We start from the raw sequence: 24,580 nt of genomic DNA, 5'->3' as shown, positions 1-24,580 counted from the left end.
GCACAATAACCACTAGACCACCAAAGCAGGTCATGCAGGCATGAGTACAATGTTGTGATCATGAGTGCAATGTTAACTGTTTCACATGCTCACTTCAATGTAATTGAAAGACCACAGAGGTACGCAAGTGAGCTAATGAATTTGGCTTACTTAAAGCTTGTTCACACCTGCAACTAGCACCGGTTGCGCAACCGAGGTAGTCGCAAAGTGACTGCTTTCGCTCAGTCGCAAACCTCTGAACCAGTCACATGCGCATGAACGTCAGCTTATTTTAATGGGTAATGACAATGCGAGCCATATGGGAGCAGACATGAATTTGGTGTGGCGACGGGAAGTCGCACACAGGTGTGAACATATGTCGCCTTGTCTCTTTTTGCGTCACCAGCTGCAAATGGTCACGGGACCGGTGCAAGTCGCAGGTGTGAATAAGCCTTTATTAACAAATGCAAAAGCAAACTGAAACCTCCTTCACAGATTCGTAGTAGAACAGCGCCGGCGAAAACAACAGACCAGACGAGGAGAAGGACACGTAACACAAGGCGCACTAACAACTGAAAGTTGTTTTCGCCGGCGCTGTTCTACTACGATTATGAACCAACTAGCCCAAAAGTACATTTTGAGAAGTTACTTCACAGAGGGTTCTGTTGCAGTCTTGTACTCTGTATATACAATTTTGTATGATGGACTTGAATTACAATGTAACAATAAACTGATTGATGAATGAAAGCAACTGTGCATTGCAAGCTATAATGCCTGACTGCATTTTACTGAATTTGGGTTCAAAAATGCACTTAACTATACATTAAGATCAGTTATTGAGTATATCGACATCGCACTTCCTTGCAACTACAGTAGGTGTGCCGATCAGTTTTCAAACATTTTTCAAACTCATCCCGACGACACACCAACACACTCGAAGCTCAGACTTGGTGAAAGACGTATGCCGGAGTTACCAGTACCAGAACATACATGAACATATACTCCAAAACGGTTGACAATCTGCTTCACCAAATGGCAATGTGAATAATGTGGTTCACAGACTAGATGGCAATGCTTGACTGACATAACTTGGCACCATTCGATATTCAGAAAGACAAAATCTCAAAACTGGTATCGTTACTGTTGGCAAATCATATGCCAATAAGCTGCCTAAGTACCCCATAGCGTCGATTTCACGTGATGGCCAATTTCGGATGCTTTGTTTGCAAACACAAACTTGTGTTCCCAGAGTAAGAAAAACATGGCTTGTTTGAACTCTAATGCAACGACAAAACTGAAGCCAGAGTGACCACTAGATAGTTTGGCGCCTTTGACAGATTGATATATAAAATAATGCACACAAGAGGCCATACGCTAAAATTCCCAGTTTATTGCAACAACAAAAAAAAAAAAGCCTTCTCCCTTGGAGCAGACAAAACAAAACCTATGAAACCCGTGAAAAGTGCTCACACACTTCCACATTCATTCCACAATTAGAAAAGAAAAAATAACACATAAAAGAGTCTCAAGATGTTTTTTTAGCAATCCATTTATTTACTTGAGCTCTTTCACCTGGAGACCTGAAAAGGAATAAGAGAGGTTGCGTTAGGCATGCAAGAAAAAATACACATGCATGGTTTACACGACTTTACCTACGACTAAATTGTGCTTTGAACAACATGCTAGCCTACTCTGCTAAGGTGTCTGCTGCCACAAATTTTAACGTCATGAGGTGCCAATGCGAGTGACAAAACCTGAACTCAGAACAGAATAAAACTACAGCCAACAACATTGAAAGCTGTGACCGAGCAAGTTAGTATTCCACGGCTATGTACACGCGCGGAAGAGACACAAGGACAAGGGACCGACGAGGACTCGCGCTGTCCTCATTCACACGAGCACAACCAGAAAGTACAGAAAGGAACTGAGGGCTTTTTCACAATTCATTGTTGCCAATGTGGATGCACTCCAGCATTCAACAACACAGATTCTCGCTAGGCATTACCAGGATAACACTCGCACCATCACTGAAGCTGCAGCAATAGAAGGTTTATTGATGCAATTGCCTCAATAAACGTTCTATTGCTTTAACTGTCAAAGAAAGAGATAACCTAGACATAAGTTTTCTGCTCTTTTTTTATTCTTTTGGTGTTATCTTGGTTCCTGTTCACTTCCTGTCTTCATGCACAGGCAAGTGAGCCGTGATCATGCGCGCTATCTTTTCATTTTTTCATGTATTATGTTAATAAATGTTGGAAGCAGTGCTAGTCTTCGTCGGTCGCTTGTCTTTGTGTCTCTTCCACACTGTGCACATAGCCATTAAAAGCTCACAGGAAATGTTGCCAACGGTGTACATGCACAGCCTTCACAACATGGCAGAAAGAAGGAGCCAAGGTACAAGGAGAAGTTGTTGCTTCCATAACTGATACAGCCAACCCCCGAAGAAGGCAACAAACAGATCTCAAAACACTGTGTCCATCCAAAAACTATGGACATTTTGACATCTAGAATTCTTTCACCAAGTCAGACAGATTTCTGTCAAAAATTTTCTACATTCAAACCTGAACTTGCAGCCAACTACAGTCATAATCACAAAAGCTGGTGCAGGGCTTTTGCTGGGCAATTTTGAAATAATATTGCGTGAGCGCTGATCCCTGGTCAAGGTAGCACCTAATATAGGCGGGAAGTAAGGGGATTTCCTACGTGATATGCAACCACAGAGAACAAATTTGTGTGCGTGCGCTGTCTGATTAGAGGTGCTAAGCACTGTCAGCCTTATCTGTGCGATCATGTGTTCAGAAAGCCGGTCTGACGCTGATCACTGTATGGCACATCTCGCTGCTTCTCGCCGGTATTAGAAGCTACCGTATACCGAGGTTGACGTTTGTGCAATATTATTAAAGAATTGCAAGAGTGTACAACTAAAATAATGCAGATAATCGAAGATCAGATGACACTGATACTACGTAACAAAAGCAGCACCTCAAGTTGGTAACATGTGCACAGTTATTTTATTTGCATGCATTTATTTGCTAAATGTACAGTTGTTATATGTACAGGGGGTATGGAAAGAAACGTGAACAGCATGGCGTACTGTTTTCATCATGCTCTGACCTTAATGGCAATAAAAGGATCTAGAATAGTTCTCGACTGTATCATGGACGACTCTAGTGACTTTTTATCACCAACCAGGCTACAGCCGCTTGAAAATAAATGCGAAACAGCGGAGAATGTAGATGCCGCATGCTCGTGTTTCTTTCCGTCCCCACTGTACAGCTCTTCATACTCCATTACATAGCGAGGTGCTGGTTACAAGTGAGACAACATGACCTACCACCACGCTGGGACCAGCTGTGTGTTCCAGTTATCAACTCGACACTCAATGGCTTCAGGAAAGGAAAGAATTTTTTCTGACGACAGCAGAAACTTAAATCGAGGCAATGAATTCAGCCTTGCTACGCAATCTATTTGGATACTGGTAGACTCGTATGCAAGAGCAACTGTCAAGGAGATGTGCTGGTTTGGTGCGGCCGAGCTAAGAAAGCGACATTTAACCATCGGGGGAGGACTGTTGCACTGGTGTCCAATACCTGTGTCACACGGGCACACTTGGAAGAACTTCCAGTCAACGGCCTTCGAAACACCACGACTCGATCAACTCAAAGCAGTTGTGGTGCTGCTACAGGGCAGCATGGAAAGGGCGTTGAGTAGTTTAGGCATTTCTCACAAAAGTCGCGTAAGCACTATGATTTTTTATTTTCGTTTTTGTCACCAAAAATAAAATATTAAATACACCTAAAAGCAAAAATTGTAATTTTTGTTCATATAGTATAACAAGAGCAGTACAACAGCCACTGGAGACCAGTGGTGACAGCACCATGGACATAAGCATGTCGCTGCTGTCAAGAGTATGTGCAGTTTGCACACTTCAAGTGGTAGATTATTTTTAAGAGCATTTTGGTTGGATTTTTTTCTTTCAGATTGCGAGTACAAGCACACTGTGAAAGAGAGGATAAAAACAGCTAAAGAGCACCCCTAGGTATTGTTGAAAACATGACAGTGGCAAGCAGTTTCCAGTGTATATACAGATGGTAATCGTCAAGGTGATGCAACCGTAACTACTAGGGTAAATTTCATCTCTGTACAGTGTTGCACATTATCAACAAGAAACAAGCTGTTAAAAGCGATGGATATGTAACATTACAATATCTGCCATATAGTAATGCAAACACACACATGCCGAGTGGCAATGAGTGAACACAAACCTGGGGGCAGGGACTGCTTGAGCTTCTCGGCCTTCTCCTTCTCGGTGACGACGATTGTGTAGAGGTACTTGCTGCAACGCACCTTGAACTTGGTCACGTTGTTAGGGTTCTTCTTTATCTTCACCGCTACACAGAACAAAGTGGACGTCACAAAAGTTTCTTGAAAGTTGTACAAGGCGATTCCTGTTCATCACAAGCAATATGAAAAGAATGATTAAACCGCATTTAAAAAAAAAAAAATGTTTGCATTAACATGAGCCACCGAACCAACACTGACCATCGAAGCACTTGTAGTAACAACTACCGGGGTTTTACGAACCAAAAGCGCAACATGATTATGAGGGCTCCGGAAATTTCGACCAGTTGGGGTTCTTTCAGAGCGCCCCTACACAACGTCTGAAAATACAAAGAATGAGTGCATTCCCTCCTTGCGTTTCCAGTCTTTCCGGCACAACTCGTGACGCCGGCAGTCTGTTCACATGATGTCATGAGGAAATAAGCTCTCAATTGGTCCATATATGAGGGATATCAGTTGAGAATGGTCTCCTACCCTGCTTTGCCACGCAGTCGCACACCTGTTCTGCCTTGTCTCGCATGCCTCATGTGCAATCAACTAAATTCACTTCATGTTGTGTGTTTTCGAGTGTGCAAGCGGCAATAATGGCTTGTAGCCGAAAAGTGCAAAACCATGATATGTTCAATGCTTAGTGCTGAGGAGGAGATAGCACTCGTAGAAAGGGTAGCGAAGGCGAGAAAGAAACCGCTCCCTCGTAAATGAACTGAGTGGTCTAAGGGCCTTTAACGTGGGCCAAATCTAATGGTGTATTCGGTTGGTCGCTCCGATCCTCTGGCTCGGAGTCGGCAGATGCGGAGGCAGCCCCAATCGGAGCGCGAGAGGTAGCGTACCAACCGAATGGATCGACGATCTCGGAGCAGCGCGCCTGTAGCGCCACCGTGCAACCAGCGCGGGAAGCCGCCGGGTAAACATCGACAAATGCGGTCAACTATCCGAGCTGGCGTCATCGTCCGAGCTGCTGGTTTAAGGACGAGACAGATGGTACGTTTTTGCCTCCGATCCGGCGCGCGGCGTACGGCGATTCAGCACACACGGGGCGAACGAGCAATCAGCGGCTCCGCCCACATAGGGCGCCTCGGCATGCACACTTGGAGGACTTCGTATCTTCGTAATAAAGCACAAAACAAACAACTTTGCACAGCCACGCTTCGTTATATAAGAAAATAATCACTACAACTACGCCTTCGCGAACGACAAGCACATCGCATTAGCTCGCCGTCACTCACGATTCCGAGAGGTAGGCCTAGCATGGCGGACGCCGGCCGTCTCCTACGCCGTTCACGAGCTCGGCATAGAGCGCTTGTTTTTGCCAACACGATTAAGCTTTGTACTCGCATGTAATGCGTTACCATACGCTATTAAGTTGCTCGGCGTCATCGATGTGAAGGCATTGCGAGCTGCTGTAACACCATTTACGTTTCGTCCGCCTTCAGTAGCCGCCTCCGTTTCGACATGGTGCAGTTATGGCTTGGTACATGTGAACTCACCACACAAACGCTCAAAATCGCCACGAACACAATACAACACACGTGTACAAAGTATTACGCGTCTGATGTTCTCCCCCTCTGAAATGCGCACTCGTGCTGTCACCCTGTCACCTGCCGGTAAACGTGCCTCTCCCGGCCAGATCGCACCACGCTCTCACTTCGAAGTCAGAGCGGTCGGGAGCGCTCCGAGTCGGAGGCTGACGCTCGGAAAGAACCACCCGAAGGTAGTTCGAGCGCTCGGATTTTGCCAACTGAACGCGCGACCACTTTTCAGAGCGCTCAAAATCGCCCACCTGAATACGCCATAAGTACATGGGCTTCTAGAATTTCATCTAAAAAAATGGGACCACTGCGGCCGGGATCAAACATCCAAGCACCTGTGCTACTAAAGTTCTGCGTAGCACATTTTTCAGGGCAACTTTTTTCTTTTCCTAGTCAATGTCCCACAGAAGCGATGCGTTTTCATACGGTTAATGAAATCCCGTTTTTCCCTTAAATGGGATAATACGAGTGCAAAACCAGGCTTTTGGTATAGTTCTAAAACTCAACAGCTTTATATTCCAGCGCACTAGCTATAGAACATTACAATCGCTCACAAACGAGTTACATGCGCGCAGCAAAGCAGATTGTACAGCAACAGAGAAATTAACCAAAGACTAGCACACGAGCCTTGAAAAGACAATTCAATATGACTAGTCTTTTCAATATTACTGAATAAAGGTATGTCGATTGTGGTTTGTGCACCATTGAGTGATGCCGCCGAACATAACACATTATGTGTCGCAGGCCCTTCGGCCACATAACCTGTGCTACTGAAGGCCTGCATTGACGTCACTGAAATCGCCGTGTTGGAGCACTAGCATGTAGGGACACGACGTTTGCAATGTCACATTAATGTTTTCAAAACATCATATGCAGGTTCTTTCATTATACATGCAGAGGCATTCCTGCCACGTCATTATCACATTGAAGCAGGTTAACTGCAACTTATCAAAGCCGCCATCATGGAGTGCCGGCTCCATGACGTCACACGCAAGCTATCAAGTTTTTCACTGAGCAGAACTGTTTTGATAGTTCTGGGAGGTTGCTTTCGATAAGTAGTTTTCAGATGATATGCTTTATTTTATTGCTGCTGTGAAGACCATATAGCGAAATCACAGTGCTCCGGATAAATTGAAATTTGGCTAAACAGTAGTAAATGATAGTTGTTGAACAAATGGAAGGACGGTCGTTCGTCGGTCACCTATGTGCAAGATTGGTTAAGACTTCAATACATAACTGTTTTTGTGACAGTAACAGTCAGAAAACCATGCGAAAATTGCTCGTACTGGCTACGAAAATGGCCACCACAAAATACTAAAGCAAGGCGTAGTTTCGTACTCGTAAAGTACAGATTGTCACGAACAACGAAGGACGACGCATGGATTGATAGCTTCCTGGAAGGACTAGATGTGGACAACTAAATTGCGTTGAACTTTAAGCAAAGCTCTAAAACACTGCATATTCTACGTGGACCGTAAAATAATCATAACAAACATTAACAGAGGAATATTCACCTCTTCGTGTTCAGTTTCCGATTAAATATGCGGGATTGTGAACAATGATTGCGCTTCTGTGCCTATTCAAAGAATGCTCTTGTATTCACACACAATATATCGTTCTTTTTAAGGAGTAACACACATACAGAATAGTAGTCGAGAACAGCGCCATCAATTTTTATGAGCACATCATCAAATACACTGAAAGTACTCAGTCCAGCGATAGCGTAATGCATGCATGGCAAACTAGTGCGTACTCCTCAGAATGAATACTTACACTTGGCATCTTTCCGCCTCGCCGTCAGGAGGAACTCCTTGATCTCCTTCAGTTGCTTAGGCTGTAGAAACAGATCAAGCAATCGATGTTAAGAAAAACACGCACGCATTGAGCGCTACGAAACACCTAATAATATCTGGGGTTTAACGTCCCAAAACCACGATATGATTATGAGAGACGCCGTAGTGGAGGGCTCCGGAAATTTCGACCACCTGGGGTTCTTTAACGTGCACCTAAATCTAAGTACACGGGCCTCAAACATTTTCGCCTCCATCGAAAATGCAGCCGCCGCGGCCGGGATTCGATCCCGCGAAGCGCTACGAAACACCTGAGCGGCACGAGAAATGCCCGCACTTTGCGTTGTCATCTTCGCAATTATTAGAAACACGTAGTAGTTGCTAACACGATCGTTAACTTTTCAAGCAAGTGGCAAGACTGAAGCCACGCGTTTTACAGAGACGGGACTACACAAGCACCGAAGACTTGTCATCTAGCAGCAACCGCGGCGAAAGATCATGAGAGAAGACTTCAACTTACCATCGTGATTTAATCAACGGGCAGCCTGTAAAACAACGAAATGTTTCATTTAGCGACAACTTCGCATAATAAAGTTCGTAATTTTTCACACAACACCGTAATTAAGACAGCATGCAGCAATGATTAAACTCGATTTATAATTGAAACGTAAATTTACCTGACCGCAGTATGGCAGCGCCGTGCTGGAAAAGAGGCTGATTCCAGCGTCACACGCACTGACCGTAGCTTCGTATAATAAAAAAAAAAGCTAGAATATCTAAATTAAGCCAGTGTTTCTTAAAATATTTATTTCGTTTTTTCAGCATTATTTTTATTAATTGTTTTGCGAATTAGCAGCTTATTTGTTTATTACTAAACTGTCACTTTACAGTGTGTGAAGTCACGTGGTCACGTGTACAGTCACGTGTATCGATACACCACCCTCCGATGTTCGCAACTCGGTTTGTATGAAGGCGATCGGGCGACTGCGGAGCGATGCCTGGTTTGCGAAGAAAAGTGGATCGTACAAATCGAGACAGCAGCGATGACGAGCGAACGCCCCTCTTCGAAGCGGACCACCTACCATCAACATCGGGCGTGAGTTTACCACTTCGTCAACTTCGCAAAAAGACGCGTCGCCTACGTCTTCGCGCGACTCATTTGTTGTTCCGAAGCTGTCATTCATAAGTTTAGGATCAACGTGATGTGAAAAGGCACAAATACCCTGATTCTGATTTTATTTAAAGGCCTCGTTTGCACAACAAGGATGTGTATGCGTCAACACAGGAAGGATCCTGAAGCTTTAGTTCTGCAGTAAGAGTTAGTGAAATGTTAGTACTTGGACGCATTTGAGACTCGTGTTTTAGCGTTATCTCACTCGGCTGAAGGAAGAACTTTGAACATCGCCGATAGCGCCTGACCGTGTCATCCGAGTCTGTTTGACACTGAACACTAGCGAAACATAAATGACATGTTTTCGCGTAGGACAGGGCGGTAGTTGCCTGATGACTAAGCTCGCGCGGTGATCGGCCATATTTACATTTTAGTTTTTTTTTTTAACTGCACGTTGTTTCGTGTTTGACTGTACCTCTACCCAACGCGTTGCTTCGGAAGACGGCACATACACTAGAAGGGAAATTTAGGCGAGTTGATGGTAATCCGTCATAGACAAGCTACAGCGCTTATTAGTTTTGATCTGTCATCGTTTAAATAGCGCTGTAGCTTGTCGGTGAGGCACACACACATTAGTTTATGCTTTCATACATCTCGGCATGTTACTGCGCTCACATATCATTTTTCTTCTCGCATTTGCAGTCGATCAACAGCCATGGAAGTGACGGAACGAACAAGCACATGCGGGAGCTCGGCTCGCTTGATCTGCTTTCACAGAAATACGAGGTACGTCGGTGAGCTGATTCACAAACTTGGCTGCGGATCTCGGAAGTGAAATGCTCAACTACTCGTTCCTAACGATCGATGACAATCAATCGATTGGTAACGATCGATGATCGAGTCAATGACAGACCAACAAGCTGGATGAAATATTGGTTGTTGGTGTTACTTGTGAAATTCTCGGTGCTAAGTCGAATTGAAGTGAGCCTTGTTTGATACAAGATGCAGGGTTTGTGTGGAACAGAGCTAGCAAGAAAAAGGAAAACTAAGTTTTGTGGAACTAAAATACAAACAGTATCTTCGTACAGGGCATTTCATATGGTCTTGTGTCACACACAGAATGCACATTACAAGGGGTATGCACTGAGCCTTGATCCGCAAGGCGGCAACACCATTGCCGCGCCATCTTGGAGGTCCGTTCGTACACGCAGGAGGTGTTCCGGAGGTCTCTAGTCGTTTTTTCCATACGGATCTTTGACACTGCGCGTGCAGCGAGTGTGCGGACCGTCAGAATGGCGACCCCGCCACTAGTGCTCCTCGCGGATGTCGTCAAGTGCATACCCCCTATAAAGAAATAGGTTGTAAAAATTAATCAAGAGTCTCTGACTATGGCGTACCTCCTAATCAAACTCTGAATTTGGCTTGTAAGACCCCAGAACATTAATATGCTGTTTTTTTAATCAGTGGGTTATTATCAGCAGAATGCCACATTCATTATACACTCTCCTGCCCAAGCACACATATTAGCTTAGCAACTAAGCTGTTCTGCTGCTAAGCTTGAGGACGTAGTCTTGATTGCTGGCCAAGGTGGTGACATTTCAGTGGAGCTTCAGTGCTAAAGACATCCATGTACTTAGACTCTGGTGCACATGAAGGATCCCATGTTGCTCCAAATTAATCTGGAGTCTCCCGCTACACCACACCTCATAATGATATAATTGATTTGGTACATAAAACTGGAGAATTTATTTTTTGTGGCTGAGGATATTATGCTGTCTGTATTTTTTATTGCTAATCTTTGCCACTGCTACTCGCCTATTCTTTCAGAGCCTCGACTATGACACATGTGAAAACAGCCTTTATGTTGAAGAGCAACGGCTGACAACATTTACAGTAAGTATTGTACTTCCATGTCTTGTTAAAGTTTGATTGTGATTATTTATAACTTAAGTGCAGTTTGCCGCAGCAAAGTATGGTTCTAAATATAATTGCTTCGTTAGCTCGCTACAAAGCCACAAGGTGAGAGCACCACATAGGAATGGTGTCAAAAGGTAAAGTTGTTTTATGATAATTTTGACAATGTTAGCATTGTTCCAATGGTTCCACACTGTGTTTCCTGTTACCTTGTCATTGCCTGTAGAAACATCCGCAACAAGACAGAAGTTCAGGGGAATATAGAGGCTTGAAGTGATGAGAATTTGTGGAAAAACATGTGGATTGCACATGGTCACTTATTTTCTCAAGCAACCTTTGTTTTCAAGAGGCACGCACATTTATGATGTGACCTCTATGATGCAGAAATCTTAAGGACCGTAATCTCCCTTTCAACAGACACTAAAGTGAAACATGAAATCAGCCTAGAGAGATAAATTATTATTGCAGAACTCTATTTTCATTAATTTCACCGTCATAGATTAATTATTGGAAGAGGAAATCAAGGCCAAAATTTCACGTTTGAATTTCACATCAAATTTTCAGCCCGTGAACTTCAGCGTGACTCCACAAATTTCAGTCTTTTCAAATATTTTGGCAAGATTGGTTCAGTAAAATTTCCTGAAAGTTGCTACATTAAGACTTCGTGCTTCTTAGGAGACAATGGAAATAATTTTTACTGATAAACAATTACATTAAAATCTGTGACGTCGCGACGATCTGGTGCGAGAACATTAAGGTGGCGTTGCCACCTGCACTTAATTTTTGCCTGTTTTCTCGCTTACCAAGCGTCTTCTCTTGGTGATAGTGGTGCTTTCGGTATTGCGAAATGGTAATTAACACGCAAGAAATTATTTTTGTCTTTAATGTCTTTTTAACATCTCTTGAATAGGCTTCCCAGTACATTGTATGAAACTTAAAGAAGTGTGCTTGGTATTAAAAGGTGTCCGCACATACGTTGCTTCTAGGTGCGTCTTTAGAGGTGACCCTAAACTACTTATATTTTGTGAAAAGTATCACAGCTGAGCTCTCATTACTGTCTCGGGATAGAACTTCAGTTGTTCGCACCTTTTGTTGCAGGCAATACGAAACACCAACTGGAAGCGATGGCTCGTCACCTTCATCATCGGCATCCTCACAGCCTTGACAGCCTGTGCCATCGACATTTGCATCGAAGTCATATCGGAACTCAAGTTCACATTACTTAAGAACTGTATCCTTTTCATCAGTGACTGTAAACGCTCCCGTATTTCCACTTCCAGAGCTTGTATTTGGTGTTATGTTGCTCGTTCTAAAGATAGAGGGCAGCAAACTACTTATTGTCAGCCTATCTTATGTTCAATGTGGAACAAAGGCCTCTCGCAACAATCTCCAGTTGCCCTGTCTTGTGTGAGCTGATTCAATTTCACGCCTGCACATTTCTTATTTTCATCACCCCTATTGAACCCTTTACTTGCCTTGCCTGTGTTTCCCATCTCTTGGCATCCATTCTGTCGCTCAAACAGGTCATAGTTAAACTAGGTACAGTGATCCCATCTTAGCTAGAACTGCGATGTCTCGAAATATTGGTTAAGTATAAGCGTTTTCCAGTTGCATAGTGAACTTTGTCTATTTTTAGAGCCCCTTATCCCAGAAACCTGGACTCCGCATATCTAGAAATACTGACAGTGAAAATAGCCAGGAAATGTCACTCCATTAAGGTTCCTATACTTTGCATACACCTGCAATATAATCATATAGTGAAGCCAGAGTTTGTGTTATGTTCCCTCCTACTGCATGATGGTTACTTTCTGTACCAAACTGTAAACATCGCTTCAGGCTATGTTTATGAAGTGTAGTAATTCCACTTTTCATCCCCAAAAGACTATATACAGCCATATTCGAAGGCTTGGTTGCCATGGTAGTTTCCTGTTCAGCATGACGTTACTGTTGATTTATAATTGCAGCATCTTTATTGTAATGGGAGCACATTACGTAAACATTTGTGTACCAAGCTTTTGCTATCTGTTTAAGATTAATGCATGCTCAGTTGTATATTTGATGCATTCTGATGGATATGGGTGAAATCAATCCAGGGGTCTGTGCTGTCAGGGTTCTTAGCGGTCCTTGAAAACCCCGTAATTTTCAAATAGCATTTTCAAGGCCTCGAAAACCCTTAAATTTTTGTAGCTCCTTAAATGTCCTCGAATTTTGTCAATACACTTTTGTTGAGCCAATTTTTAGCACTTGCATATTGGATAGTTCTGTGCGAATAATTGAGCTCATATTGCAGTTGTCCAATTCGCTATGACATTAATTTAATGTTTGAAAGTATCAAAAAAGAACGAATAGACATATTCTACCACACGTAACCCACCTTCAAGATCGTTTCACTGCAACACGGGACTGCTGTGCCAAGAAACCACCTTGTCAGGGGAAATCCGTCCCAGCGCGGAGGCACGCTTCTGCACTTCAATCATTCTTTTTATTAGTGTCTTATATTACCTAAGTATGAGAAATTTTAAAACTTAAAGTATTTTTCCACATATAATTTGCATCCTACTACAATTCAAATCCCACTACTATTTGAATTCACTTCAAAATTATTTGACACTAATTGCCATTCACTTTGAGCCTAGAAAGTTGTGTTCGCATGAGCCTACTTTTGATCAGAGGGTTAACGAGGATTTTATTTTGTGGCAGTGGAGAGGGAAGGGTGCCTGACCTGTTTGCAAATGTGTGAGTGCGTGCGCATAAATGCTTATGAGGTGAATTTGTTCATCGCCTAGTTGGTACTTGCTATGTGACATAATTTCTCTTAAAATGACACAAAGTAAGTTGGAAGTGCTGCCCGTGTTGTCATGTCTGTGTTTCTTCCTGCGTTTTTTGTTATATTAGCGGCAATTATGTCATCTATATATTAAAGGAGCACTGACATCAAGTTCACCCATGTCGAGATTTTTGCATCCACGAGTAGTTATCGACCCCCCTAGTAGCGATTCGCAACCCAGAATGCCACTGAATAACTATCTGTTTTATTGATTTAGATCACTGGTATCTAGCACGATTCAAAACGTCCGGCAAGCCCGCCATTTTTTAGCGCCGGCAGCGCCGCCTCCAGACCGCGCCCCAGCTGACCACTTGTCTACAGAAAGGAGTGACGTGAGGCTCAGCTGCTCAGCTAACATTTCGTCTGCTAGGCGCACACGCAGTGTTGGCGGTAACGCGTTACAAGTAACGGCGAAATTGCAATGGGGAGCAAATTGCTGAAGGTTATTAAATGGATCTGCTAGAGTTTCGGTTATGTTTCTATCGAAGTTCAAGTTGTCGTTGATCATCTGAAGTGTAATGCAGTCCTCGTAACCGTCAAAAGCTAGCTGTCCAGACCTGCTCGTCTTGTGGACACCAAGACTCGATGTGAGCTCCAGCGCAAAGGAGGATGACTTCTTTGGAAATGCCTTCTGAACGTAATCGCCAACTGAAGATGAGCGACTGTCTCGGTACCTTTGATGCCACATGGCATCTTCATGAGCGGGCTCAAGGAAAACTTTCCGCGCGTTTGCCGGCTCTTCCTTAAAGTGAATACAGGAGTAAGATATTGTGCGTCCGTCGAGCTCCTATTTAGCGTAAGTGCGGACGTATTCACTAATAAGCGACTCAGGCTTTCCGATTGAAGCTTTGAAACACAGCTACATTAGAACACTGTCCCTGCAATACTCTAGCACTCTTTATAAACTTCATAATCAAAATTAGTTTTGCTTCTTGCTATTTGCAACTGCACCTACGTTGCTGGTTACTGAACTCCTAAGCAAGCGAGGCTGTCCTTGAACACTGTCACCTACACGGTCGCAATATTTGCGGCAATATACAGGTCAAATTGAAAAAAAAAAAAAGAAACTTGTTGATGTGGGCAACTAATTTACCGCACATTTATGCCATTTAAGCATTCCTTTATTGCTGCAAAATTTGCGCATTTATTTTGGTAGTAGAAGCGCGCCGTCAAAGTACTGCAAGTTCAGTGATGTTATCATTGCGGAGAGTGTTGATGATGAAATCGGTCACTTCGCGTTTAATGACCCGTTCCGAAAAATATATCTTCCCCATTTGCCACTGAGTTGGAAGCCATCACATGTAACTTTACAGGCACCTTTAGGCGGCTATAGTACGTAATGCGAACATACGGCAGATTTGTGTGAATTGTTCTCGTTTGGTCAGTATTTCGGGTAAAATTCTTGTTGGGGCGACAACTTTAATGTGATATATAAATATGAGTTTTATAAAGTTGCTATTGTAGGTTCCTGAGGCTAGGACGCACTGACTGAGATTTCTGACTATGGGTTAACGGCAGAAGCAGGCCCGTAGCCAGGGGGGGGGGGACAGAGGGCCCCCCTCCCCCCCCCCCGAAATTCTGATGGAGGGGGGTGTTTTACAGAAAAAAAAATAAAAATTGGTGTTTTTCAAGGCTTTCACCAATAGCAATAAAGTTGCTATTGTAGGTTCCTGAGGCTAGGACGCACTGACTGAGATTTCTGACTATGGGTTAACGGCAGAAGCAGGCCCGTAGCCAGGGGGGGGGGGGGGGACAGAGGGCCCCGCTTCCCCCCCCCCCCCGAAATTCTGATGGAGGGGGGTGTTTTACAGAAAAAAATAAAAATTGGTGTTTTTCAAGGCTTTCACCAAGTGGCCCCCCCCCCCTGAAAAGAATTCCTGGTTACGGGCCTGGGCAGAAGTAACGTCCGTTACTTTTTTTCGGTAACGGTAATGGTAACGCGTTAACTTTTTTTATGAGTAACGCAGGGTGGTAACGCGTTCCTTTTTCTTCAGCGTAACGAGTAACGTATTTAGTTACTTTTTTTCGGTAACGCATACAACACTGCGCACACGTTCGGTCATGCCTTGTCACCAGCATTGCCGTCAAAACTGTCGACTAGTGTTGAAGACGACATCCTGGAACTTGGAATCGCCGCGATTCGCAACGTCGCAAGTCATTTTCACTTCGACGCTTTGCAAAACAGCGATCAAAAATGGACGTCATTCCAAGCAGCAACGAGGAGGTGCCTGGGGACGCACGCTTGGGCCATGCTCCTTGGTGTGTCTCAATTAGCTATATTAGAGAATTTTAGCATGCACGGCATATTTCGGTGTACGCAAAGGGGTCTAAGGAATATCAGTATAGCGAATGCACACCAGCGGAGAAATAGAATACGTTAGGTTTCTACAATAGCAGTTCTGTGCTTGCAAAGTCTTCTTTGCACCGCCGGATGGCCCCACCTATCCGGCCTACGGCTGCAGTAACCCGGTATTACGCTAGCGCAACAAAGTCTACGGACAAACTAAAATTCACTATTAACGCTACCTGCGTGTTACTTCTTAGTGATGATATTTATCTTGACGCTACTCCACTTTGATAGCTTGCCGTCGTGTTGGCATGTACCTCATGTGTAATGAAACGACACACTCATTCCGCTTTTTCCATGCTTCCAACAACACAATTCCCCGACATGCTGACTGACGAATACACGTCGAATCATGCTCTTTCCTTTTGCCTGTCTTTTCTTGGTGGTTTGCGTCTTGTAATTTCATGAAATCATTCAAAGCTGCGCGATGAAGATCAGGCATGAAAAGTGAGAGCGTTTCAGGGCGTCGGCGCTACAATAAAAACACTCGAATCGTTGACATCATCCCTACTAGTGCATCGTCACTCAGGATGGCATGTGCCACACAGAACACGTCACAGTAGTCTCGATGTCGCAGGATGATGAAAGCCCCATTGAGCTTTCATACGCTCTTTGCCCTTGAAATAAAATAACTTCCAGGTGACAGATGCCATTCAAACTTGGTCAAAAATACTTATGCATACCGAACAATCAAATGAAGGACACATCTTGAGCTTGAAATTTTATGTCAATGCCCCTTTAATATAAAGCTAAAAAATTCTAAGGCTGGCAATGCACATTTTGTGTGCGTGTTGTGTGCACACACGCTCACGCAATACATCCATATTGTGAGGTGAATCAGTTTAAGCAAACTAGCAGAAGAATACTGAAACTTGTGGAAAACAGTGTGATGCCATAGAACCGGCAGTGAACGAAATATGAGCGAAAAAGGAAATATGAGAATTCCTTTAGTGAGCTATTAATTGTGAAAAAGTGCCTGCTTTGGCTTGTGTGCAATGAAGGATGTGCTTCATGCTGTATTAGCTGGTGTTTTCTTTTTCTACGATCTGAACAAGTGTTGTTTCACGTCCTTGAAAATTCTTCGTTAGGTGCTTGAAAGTCCTAAAAACCATTGAATTTTTTTCTTCAAAGTTGCTATGAACCCTGGCTATGGCATGAGTAAAATGTTCTGTCATCCTCTTATGTGTGGAAACCTGGAGGTAAGTTGGTCAATTGACGAAGCGATCGCTTGGTCAGCCAAGCAACTAATGGTATATCGATCAATTCACCACTCAGTCAATTCTTTCCTTAACTAAACATCAAAAAGGGATAAACGATTGCATCCGCAGGGATTGCGTCATCCTGCCTTACCTCGGCTGGGTTGGCATGAACGCAGCTGCTGTTCTGGCTGGTGCAATCTTGGTGGCTTACGTTGCGGTGAGTAAACGTGTTTACGAAGAGACCACGTTTGTTGTGTGTTCTTCATTATTTGGAGGTTGGTGAGGAAGTGGTTGTGACAGTTATTGGTCGATTTCATAAACGACGCACCAGCATGTGATCTCGGTGACCACATGCCATGTCGTGTAGGTACTGCAGCCACTCAGTTTGCAGCTGTGTGCCAGAGCTGTGATTTATTAAAGGACCCTTACAGCGAAAGTTTTGGTTGCGACTTTTTTACTGTAATTTGTAGCTTTGTGTCTGGTAATTCCAAAATTGAATCGTAAATGCTCTAATGCATTGTATAATTAATGCTAGTGTCGTTAATTGACAACAATTTGCCGTCACTTTGGAACGCCCGCCTAAATACCATAAGAAACTAGCACCCCACAGCCGGGGAGCGCCCAAGATCACGTGCACTCAAGCTTTGGTGTCGTTGAAAGTGCATTTTTCAAATTGGTGCCCCGCGTGCGGTACAGAATGAAACGATGCGGGGGCTTCTGTATATCCCCCCCCCCTTCCCTTAGGAAAAAGAAAAAAGGATTCCTGGTCGAAGCAGCCAGAACTTTGTTGAGAGCAGCCCGACAACGGAGCGAGAGGGGTGATAAACAATAGAAAAGTTGCAAAAAAGAATCGATTGCCGTGCCATCTGTATGTATGTACAGAAAGCAGCCAACGGCCGGCATTGCGCACGACCAGTCCCGTGCGTTTGGCTGGACGTGCATACCACATGGATCACATAAAATGTTCACATTGAAATGAAACGTCTATCTTCCGTCAATATTTCTTTTCACTCGCACGAGCGCCGCATTCTTGCGTGTTTCTTTATTTGTTTTCATGCACAGTGGCGGCCGAGCCCAGTGTTGCTTGAACGTTTAGGGGCTTTTTACAGTGTTGCTGGTACTATCGCGCTCATTGTGAGCTACATCACATGAGCGCATGGCCGAGCGCTCTGCAAGGTTGTACAGTGGCGCCGATCATGGCATATTTTCTAGTTATTGGGAGAGAGTGTGGCTGCTCGTGCAAGCGCAAATCGCCCCCACTTGCTTGCTTTCACTCTCGAAGTTGTCATTTTTGAAGCTGATATCTCCGCAGGGCATAACGAGGGCGAGGGTGAAAGCAAGTGGAGGTGATGCGTGCTCGCAGGGACAGCCAAACTCTCTCTCGATGACTCGAGAATATGCCATGATCGGCAGCAGTGTACAACCTTTCAGAGCGCTCGGCCACACGCTCCCGTGATGTAGCTCATACTGAGCGCAATAGTACTTAACACTTTCCTGTCCGCGGAAAAATAGGCCAATTTTGGGTACTCTTGTAAACAATTTTTCTACTGCACAGAACATTATTGATACTGTAATATATGATATGAACTTGTAGAACAAGGAATGGACTTTCTAATGGTTTTATATTTAAGCAAACGTTTCTAAAGAATTTTTTGGAAGAAGAAACTTTAACAGGAAAAACGAGAACATTCTGTAAGAACATCAATGGTGCCTTGCACCAATTGAACAAACAAAAATTTCGAAATATGCATTTTAACCAAAAATGCCATATTCAATATCCCTGCAAATATACGCATTCTATCTCTAGTCGTTATTTAGATATAAAAGAAAACATTAGCCCTAGTGGCTATCATGCCACCCCGCAATGCAGTTACGTGATGCAGTGAAGCACAGGTTTGTGCATCGTGTTTCACAGAAAACCTTCGTTTTCTGTGTTACTTTTTGCTGAAGAGTATGCATTCATGCATATTTATTAGTTGTGCTGCACATCTCGGCGATTATTTCTCAAGTAAAGAAGAGCATGAAGAAATCGACGGCTCCGACGAAACGCCGCGTGGCACTATGGAGCACAATGCCAAGGTCCACTCCGGATTGTTTTCTCGCGCGAAACTCCACGCGATCAGCAGGCGCCGGCAAGTGGTCCCGCCCAAACAATGCTGATATCCCACAGATAAAAAATGTGACCTTTAGAACACGCCACATATCTTTCGAACGGAGCGCGGCAGCGACAACTCGGTTCGGATATCAAAACCAAAGTTACCAGCGATTGCCTGTTGACATTCCACGGCTGTTTGACGTTCTTTCGCTGTCTGTGCTGAAGGCCAATGAGTCAAAATCATCTTCAGAGTCTGCGCTGCTGCCAGCATAAAAAAAATCTGACTCAGACTTACCGGAATTCGCCTAAATTTGCCGTTTTCGAGAGGCAGGGGCGCGATGACAACGCCATGTTTGAAGCTATGAGTGCTCGGTCCTCTCATCTTTTATACGATGGATGATGTTGGTCGTCCGCAAGTGCTCCTAGCGTGGCAAAATTTGAAGTTGAAAACAATCGATAGCGGGCTATCGGTCGGCATAGGCGCGGACAGGAAAGTGGTACTTAAGCAACTTGTCTATAGTCCTCGCTGGGTGCCAGTCGTGGTATTGTGCGTGCCCCGCAAATCTTCTCTGACGTTGACAATCTCGCTTTACTTATGGAATGTCACACGGGGTCTCGGTCTACGTCATACCAGTGGCGATGTCGCGAGGTGCTGCCAACTGAAATGAGCACTCACGCTTACATTAAAACCAAATTAAAATATCCTAAAGCTAACATCCGGCACTAATAATCGCTCAGGAGTGCCCCCGTATACAGGACAATTAAACAACACAAACATCTTGAGGTTTCAATTTTGGTGTCAGGGGTCCTTTAAGAAAATGGTGTGATGGAAAGAGGCAGAAAGACTGGAACCACATGAACGCAAGCACCAACTCGCAACTGAAGCTTTATTCAACAGTGCAGAACGAATATATTCACGTACGTGGCTGCACACTACAAAGCAAAAACCAAGCCAAAAGACAAAACGTTGCCTATTCAGATAAAAGATTTCTTTATGCTGCATTGTGACCGATGGAAAACTGACACATGAATGTTTCTTACTCTGAATAATGTGAGTCTGGGTATCTCAGTACAGTATAGACCGCTTATAACGTAAGTCGCCGGAGTTGCGAATATCCGCACTATAAGCGGTACCGCACTATAACCAAAACAACCTTCTACAAAGGCTGCAGTTGCACAAAACGTGTTGAGCATGTAGCCTCGCGTGTCCGATAATCGACATATGCGATTTGGGGCGCTTACAACCACTTAAATCTCCGAATGTTCAAAAATTAACCGCCAAAGACCCGCATTGCCAACGAAATGAACACGGGGGGAAAAAGCAAACAAAACAAAGTGCCATCGCGGAAATTCGCCGACTACGTTTCAGGCCACCTCGAGGTATGCGCATTACACAGAAACCATGTCGAATCGCGACCGAAATTTCACGTGCTGAGCGGTACCGATCGTTCGATATCACGGGCGCGCACGCGCTGTCCAAGACATTGCAATCGAATCCGGAACCACCATTCGAGAGTTGCATGTGCCAACCATGCCCTCGTTTTCATTAACGATATGATTCTCTTCCCTTCAAGTGCAGCCATCGCAAAAAGTTTCGTTGATTCCGCACCAAACCGCAACTTTCATCGCCCGCGACCGCTACCGAAAAGCAACCAACGCTGATTAGGCGTGCGGTTCAGCATGTTGTCGTGGGAAATTTCTCCAAGACAACATGAAGATCGGACGTCGAAAAGATCGCACTCAAGCACTAACCCAAGAACAGCGCGCATGATACGAAGTTTGTGCGGTTTATGTTCGCGGCTGGGAGATCAACGGCGACAAAAACCCGCCAAGCTCGTTTAAGTCCGCGCACAGGCAGAAAAGGCGAAAGCTCGCGTCATGAAGCTGCAAAACTTTTCAATTTGCGGACGAGGTAGCAGACGCGATATCTGTAGCAAGTGTGATAACGACGACGCTTTTCCCGACAGGAAACTTACTTTAAAGCGCACTTGATGAGGACGCGATCGTACGTTCCACGCGTAACGCGCTGCCGGCAAGCGGCCGCGGAGCCTTGCCGCCGCCGGTGCAAAGGCTACTCCGTCGCCTAGGCAACCACCATCCTTCCCCACTCTGCGAGCCCGCACAGCGCTGCCGCGGTCTTTTTCCTCCCTCCGCCCCTCGTTCGTTCACTGTGCGTGCCCTCGCCCTTCGTAACGACCGCGTCGCTCCCTCCCCAGCGGCGTACCTCCTTTGAGAACCGCACTCTCTACCGCGTTTGTCAGAAATATTTTCTCGCAACCGCATTATAAACGGTATTTCATCTTGGGGGACTGCACAATAAGCGGTATGCGTATACATGCGGTTCTATGGGAGGGTAAACGGGAGTCGAAAAAGACCGCATTATAACCGGTCCTGCACTATATGCGGTTACGTTATAAGTGGTCTGCACTGTAATCGAGGCATGGAAAAAGACATTCATGTATCAGTTTTTCATTGATCACACTGCAGCATAAAGAAATCTTGTATCTTAGTGGTTAATGTTTTGGTCCTTCGCTTGGTTTTTGCTTTGTGGTTTGTATTTGTAGACACATGCATGTACTATATATATACATATTTGTTCTGCACTTTTGAATACAGCTTCAGTTGTGAGTTGGTGCTTGTGCTCACGTGGTTCCAGTGTTTACATCTCGTTCTATTGCGCCGTTTTCTTAAAAATGCATCCTAATCAACTCACCCAACTGTCAATCCTACAGCACTTAACGTTATAGCTGCGCTTGTTGTAATCAAATATAGCAGGTCATTCATTTAAAGGAAAGAAAGAACAGAAAAAGTGGCTGTGACATGGCAATGTAAATTATGGACTGGGTGTCAACCTCATGCCATCCCCCCTGTGTAGCTTCTGGCACACTCTTTGTGGCAAAAGGAGAGAAGATTGTCTCATGCAAAAACTCTGCTCATACTTGATGGATTTGAAAACCTTTGGAGCAGAACATTCATGAGGCTACCCAGTCTACTTGTAAGGTCATTCTGTGGTGACTTAGAAAGATGTTGCAGGGCTTTTTCAGATGTTTGTTCTCAGACAAAAAAGAGTATTTAGGTAATAAGCAGTTACCCGGGTAGTTGCCAACCATTTACTAACTGCCTGTGCCGTCTTCTCAGCCCGTGGCCGCAGCGAGTGGAATTCCGGTGATCAAGTGCTACCTGAACGGTGTCAAGGTGCCCCAAGTGGTCCGCTTCAAGACTCTGGTCACCAAGGCCGTGGGTGTGGTCCTCTCTGTGGTTGGAGGCCTGGCCGTTGGGAAGGTGCGTTGGGGCTGTGCTTTCTTTGCGGCCTCTGCTGTGGGACCCCTTTCTGTGGGACCCTTTTTGTCGGTGTGTTCCAATACTCGCTGTAGACAGCAAATTAGACAGTAAGTGGACAGTGGCCATCTTGGGTACTGTTCCAGTTCTCACGTCCATAGCCGGCAAAATAGACCGCTTCACGAAGACAGCATTGGAGACAAACATGATACAGGCTTCATTACTGTCTGTCATCTTAACAGCAAGGCAACTATGCTGACAGACATGAAACTGTTTATTCCATTTATCGTACATACAGAAGAAAGAAGAAAAGTACCCACCAGGTGGCTCGCCATACTGTTTCATAGCCACCCTATCTACGAGGGGGAGGGTGAACATGTCCACTCCCACTTTGATGTGTTAACTTTTGGGCAAAAACTTACTTCCACAAGACTTCGCAGTCTACTGCAAATGTAGGCCTTGCCTCGGTGGAGGCAAAATTGTTATACTGAGTGTAAAAATTAAAAATAAGTAAATTGCAAACTATACTTCTGTTGAACCTTCATTGAACCTTGTGGGATCTGCGATCGGGTGTTCTCATTATCGCCGGCTCTCAGAGCACACGGAAGACAGCAGACGCGGTCGGTTCAACGAACACATTCAAGTTTATTACACACTGCTTTTACATTCGGCGAGCTCACCGGCCGAATCTTATTACAATCTAGTCACTCGCTAAAACAATTACACGCGGACAATGAATACTTGGATAACATAACACACATTCAACAACGTAACACATGAAATACACCATAACATTCTGCCACGCCCGCTTCTTCTTTTATTTTGATGTGTTCGAGTTTGACCAGCAAGGACGGTTATCAACGCTCGACGCTGGCCGTGAAGCAGTGTTCGAGAAGCTTCACGATTTTAGTAGATCGTTTTGTTAAGATTGCGTGCCGCACGCGAATGTTCCAGCTTTGTCGAGAGATAACGCCGCCACCAGCGATATTGCTGGAAAGTTCCATAGCGCCTGTATAAAAGCCGACGCGCTTGACCGCTTGTCAGTTGATCGACGGTCGACGCTCTGTCCGCCGCTATCAGTGTGTTGCTGTAGATTGACTTACAGTTTCCCGGCCACAAGTTCGGCCAAGTAAACAGTTTCATCTCGAACGTGCTGACTGCTGTCTTCGTCGTCACGACCACGTGACATCTGGTGGAGGTGCTGCTTCATGATCCGGACGCCACCGCGGGGCGCTGACCCAAGCCCAAGCCGAGAAGAAGACGACGCTAAGGACAACCCGGATCCTCGAACCAGCCGCCGGCAGAAGGGACTACAACCAGAGTACGGGCTCCTTCCCGAAAACACCAGGCAGCCGAAGACCGTCACATCGACCGCCGAGACGATGACAGACCCCCTGCCACCTACAACGGTAGTGATGCAACAGCCAAGGGAGCCACCGACTTTCCGTGGATCGTCGTTTGAAGACCCGGAGAGCTGGCTGGAGACGTACGAGCGAGTCGCCGCCTTCAACCACTGGGACACTGAAGAGAAGCTGCGCCACGTCTACTTCTACTTAGAAGACGCCGCGAAGACGTGGTTCGAAAACCATGAATCGAGCCTTCAATCCTGGGACCTCTTTCGGACGACGTTCCTTAATACCTTCGCGAGCATCGTCCGCAAGGAAAAGGCCGCTGCTTTGCTGGAGACAAGAGCACAGCTACCGAATGAGACGGTCACCATCTACACGGAAGAGATGACGCGACTTTTCCGCCTGGCTGATGCTGCGATGCCTGAGGAAAAAAAGGTCCGCTTCCTTATGCGGGGAGTGAAACAAGACCTCTTTGCAGGATTGGTGCGGAACCCACCGAAAACTGTCATCGAATTCCTAAAGGAGGCTACAACAATTGAAAAATCCCTCGAGATTAGGACGAAGCAATACAACCGCTCAACCCTGTCGACAGGCTACACAGAAGCGCACTCGCTAGGCACCGACGACCTACGGGAAACCATCAGAGCGATAGTGCGGGAGGAGCTGCGCAAGCTGTTGCCTTCAGCGCAGCCTCAAGTGGATTCGATCGCCGACATGGTCCGCGAGGAAATCCAGCAGTCGCTGGGCACCCCCGATGCAGCGCAGCCGCAGCTGCAAGCAATGAACTATGCTGCAGCAGCCCGACGCAACGCCCCCGCTC

At 45.1% G+C, this 24,580-nt stretch overlaps 1 protein-coding gene across 1 annotated transcript in view; it reads left to right on the top strand.

Moving 5' to 3' along the window:
* Positions 1-8,568: 8,568 nt before the first annotated feature.
* LOC119400410 (H(+)/Cl(-) exchange transporter 7-like) overlaps positions 8,569-24,580 on the top strand; it is a gene marked incomplete at its 3' end in the record, with an annotated part of 53,872 nt that continues 37,860 nt past the window's right edge. Inside the window, 6 exon segments of the mRNA XM_037667433.2 lie at positions 8,569-8,735; positions 9,453-9,536; positions 10,578-10,643; positions 11,763-11,895; positions 17,145-17,254; positions 22,271-22,414. Of these exon segments, the coding sequence (XP_037523361.1) occupies positions 8,634-8,735; positions 9,453-9,536; positions 10,578-10,643; positions 11,763-11,895; positions 17,145-17,254; positions 22,271-22,414 (639 nt within the window).

Source organism: Rhipicephalus sanguineus, chromosome 7 (assembly GCF_013339695.2).
Source record: "Rhipicephalus sanguineus isolate Rsan-2018 chromosome 7, BIME_Rsan_1.4, whole genome shotgun sequence".
Taxonomy (NCBI): domain Eukaryota; kingdom Metazoa; phylum Arthropoda; class Arachnida; order Ixodida; family Ixodidae; genus Rhipicephalus; species Rhipicephalus sanguineus.
This window is presented reverse-complemented; position numbering and strand designations above follow the sequence as displayed.